The sequence below is a fragment of the Salpingoeca rosetta genome (genome assembly GCF_000188695.1).
Source record: "Salpingoeca rosetta unplaced genomic scaffold supercont1.8, whole genome shotgun sequence".
NCBI classification, from domain to species: domain Eukaryota; class Choanoflagellata; order Craspedida; family Salpingoecidae; genus Salpingoeca; species Salpingoeca rosetta.
The window spans coordinates 114,649-117,906 of record NW_004754926.1 but is presented as its reverse complement, the minus strand read 5'-3'; the positions used below and the strand labels follow the sequence as shown (position 1 = coordinate 117,906).

Sequence of the window (3,258 nt, the reverse complement as noted above, 5' to 3'; positions counted from 1 at the left end):
ATGCTCGCCGCCGTTTGTAGTTGGCGGCGCGCTCGACTCTTCGTGAGCGGATGGATGCTTCCCCTTGTCGTCCTCTTCGGCGGCACCCGCCTCTGGAAGGCAATTAGCGATGCACATGGGTGTGTGCGTGAATGTGGGCAATTTGCGAGTGCGCTGTTCCGGTCTTGGAGAAGAGGTGCACACACACGCACACACACACACATACACACACACGCACACACACACACACATACACACACACACACACACACACACACACACACACACACACACACACACACACACGCACACACGCACGCACCCACACACACGCACGCACGCACACGCACGCACACACACGCACACGCACACACGCACCCACACACACGCACACACGCACGCACGCACACGCACACACACTCACGCAACCAATACCTTGGCCAACAACGGTGCCCATGCCTTGGGCCACAAGTTTGCCCAGCAGACGCCGCGTTCGGTGAGCCCGCCGCTTGCCTTTGCGGTGTTGCTGATCACGACACGGTCTGCAGAAAAACTCTCCACAGTCCAGGCACTCCACCTCCGCCACCTGGTCCTCACATTCCACGCACTGCTTTGCCTCCTCCTCTTCCTCCTCTGGGTTTTGCTGCTCTTCTGGGCGTTGCTCCTCGTGATGGGCCGCGACCATCTCCGCCGCAACCGCTTGCGTGTCGCTGGCCATCCTGCGGTGCGGTGTGTCGAGTGCGTGTGCTGAATGCAGTTCATCGTCAAACAGCCACAACGCACAAAGCAAAGCAGCACCATTTTTTCAACAGATACATAAAAGTAAATTTCACCCTATTTAACAAGTAGAAGCGATTTAGCTCAGCGGGAGAGCGTGGGTCTCATAATCCCAAGGTCGGCGGATCGAAACCGCCAATCGCTACTGCCAATTCATTTTTTTTCCTGCCGCGCTGGATACAATGACATCTGTCATGACATCTGTGACGTCAGCCCAAAGTTACAAGAGTTGCACAGCTGCAGTAACTTCAAGTGCCGTGGTCGCACAATTAGCTTTAAGCAGTACAACAGCGATTTAGCTCAGCGGAAGAGCGTGGGTCTCATAATCCCAAGGTCGGCGGATCGAAACCGCCAATCGCTACTGCGAAGTGTTTTTTTTTCTCTCTTGACGTCCGGAACATGTCATTGTCCAACACAGCAGACTAGCAGAGCAACAAGAGTTCTTCAAGGCTTCCTCCTTATCCCTCACCAATGCCACTACGCTGCAGCCCTGCGTCAGCACAACGTGCAATCTTCACACTGGCGCTCCCTTTATTCTGCAATGAAACATTTTTTTATGTTGCCTTTTTGGTATGTTGTGACATGAATTCACTCCCACCAACAACATTTCTCTGCTTCTGCAAAGCACAACATGCCCTCCCATCACACTGACACTACACGACGCGGGTGATAGTGTTTATGGCGGGAGCATCCAGTGTTCATTCACATCAAGGAAAAAAAAAAGCTGCAAAACAGCAGACACACAGACACCACGACGCATAGACAGACAGACTGACTGACACACAAGAACACAGACACACACAAACACAATGACACACAATGACACAAACACACGCAAACACAAACACACGTAAACACACGAACACACACACACACACACACAGTCTCATGTTCGCGATGTATCAAAGCTCGTGTCGCTGAACCCCATGTCATCGTCCCCTGTGTGGAGCGCCTCAAGGGAGGTCGCCCCGTCTTCTGCGCCGTAGTTGTCACCGTCGCCATAATCGTCGTCCACATCGCTGAACGCCTGCGGTCCGGCGTCCTCTTGATCATCGGGCAGAATGCTGTCCACGTGCCTCTGCTGCCACATGTCGTCTTGCAGCGCAACGCTCGGGTCAACAGCGTGGTCGTACGGCCCCAGCGACTGTCGCGCACCTGCGTCAGCACCACGAACCAGTAGCGGGTTCACCACGCCCTCCCCAGCCATGCTGCCCATGCCAAGGTCAATGTCGTCTGCGGACGTGGACGAGCCGAGCGCGCCGCCAATGGGAGAGAGGTGCTCAAAGTTTGGATCCTCAAACGGAGGCGGGTCGTTGCGACGGCGCTGGCGCGGGCTATCGTCGTACGTGGCATCACTGTCACTCGCCTGCACATGTGCGTGCGCAAAAGCGCGCACGCGCGCGCGCGTGTGTGTGTGTGTGTGTCCTTGTGAGTGCGTGTGACCGAATGAGCAAGCAGCAAGCACCGTCACCACCACCACCACCACCACCACCAGCAGCACCGTCATCATCACCACCACCACCACCACCACCAGCACCGTCATCATCACCACCACCACCACCACCAGCACCGTCATCATCACCACCACCACCACCACCGAGCACACAGCACTTACGTGGACCGTTGTGTAGACAGGAGTGACGTCGTCGTCATCGTCACCGCCATCAGCACGTGCCTCTGGTGGCAGCGGTGGCAGCGGCGAATTCGCCATTGCCGCATCCGACACCGGGCGCTGCTGGTGCTGGTGCTGGTGGTGGTGGCCGGCGTTGGCGTCAAAGGATGCAGCCGTTGGGTTCGGCTCGCTCACCGTCGCCATCCGTGACAAGGGCGAGCGAACACTGCGCGCGCGCTGAGCGGCAGCAGCAGCGGTGCTGGGAGTGCTGCTGCTGCTGCTGCTGCTGGTGGTGGCACCGACGGTTGCAGGGTGTGGCGGGGTATATGATGTGGCGTTGCCGTGGCTGTTGCTGCGGTACAGGTTTGGTTCGCTTGAACGCTGGCTCCCGCCAAGATGACTTCGCCGCTTCTGACGGTTTGAGAGGGCGGGGTGGGGGTGGGGGATGGCGACAGGATGGGGAAGAAAGCGTGGAGGGGAGGCAGCGTGGAGGGGAGGCAGCGTGGAGGGGAGGGTGAGAAATTTGAGGTCGGTGATAGAATTTGACCGACTGAAAAGGAAAGCACACACACACACACACACACACACACACACACACACACACACTGGTTGATATGCATGCGTGGACGTACGATGGAGCGAGCCATCTTGGACTTGAAGGAGGAAGCAAGACGCGAGAGCACACGCTTCTTCTTCGTCGGCGTCGCGTGCGCCCTGTACAGATACAACGGATGAAGTCATTCATACACAACAAAAGAGGACACACGTCGAGAATGATGGCGCATGTGAGCTGCAGCATTGCTCGGTGTACCCACGACACAGCCAAGTTGGAGAGAAGGGGGAGGGGGTGTGGAGCGCGAACAGCCAACAACGCGGCTTACAGCTTGTAA

The 3,258-nt window shown here is 57.0% G+C and overlaps 2 protein-coding genes and 2 non-coding genes across 4 annotated transcripts in view; 2 read left to right on the top strand and 2 right to left on the bottom strand.

Annotated features, from left to right (window-relative positions):
- PTSG_03497 (uncharacterized protein) overlaps nt 1–697 on the bottom strand; it is a gene marked incomplete at its 5' end in the record, with an annotated part of 7,623 nt that extends 6,926 nt beyond the window's left edge. The window contains 2 exons of the mRNA XM_004995172.1: nt 38–92; nt 415–697. Coding sequence (XP_004995229.1) covers nt 38–92; nt 415–697 — 338 coding nt within the window. The remainder of the gene's footprint in view (nt 1–37; nt 93–414) is intronic.
- A 132-nt stretch (nt 698–829) lies between these two features.
- Nucleotides 830–901, top strand: PTSG_20085. Its single transcript has one exon. It is a non-coding gene; the product is annotated as a tRNA-Met (tRNA).
- Nucleotides 902–1,045: 144 nt separating this feature from the next.
- PTSG_20084 lies at nt 1,046–1,117 on the top strand. The gene has a single exon. It is a non-coding gene; the product is annotated as a tRNA-Met (tRNA).
- Nucleotides 1,118–1,418: 301 nt separating this feature from the next.
- Nucleotides 1,419–3,258, bottom strand: part of PTSG_03496 (uncharacterized protein) — a 6,605-nt gene continuing 4,765 nt past the window's right edge. Inside the window, exons 12-15 of the mRNA XM_004995171.1 lie at nt 3,250–3,258; nt 3,001–3,082; nt 2,372–2,779; nt 1,419–2,122 (exon numbers count right to left, since the gene is read on the bottom strand). The exon at nt 3,250–3,258 is cut by the window's right edge and continues 32 nt beyond it. Of these exons, the coding sequence (XP_004995228.1) occupies nt 1,643–2,122; nt 2,372–2,779; nt 3,001–3,082; nt 3,250–3,258 (979 nt within the window). The 3' untranslated portion in view covers nt 1,419–1,642. The remainder of the gene's footprint in view (nt 2,123–2,371; nt 2,780–3,000; nt 3,083–3,249) is intronic.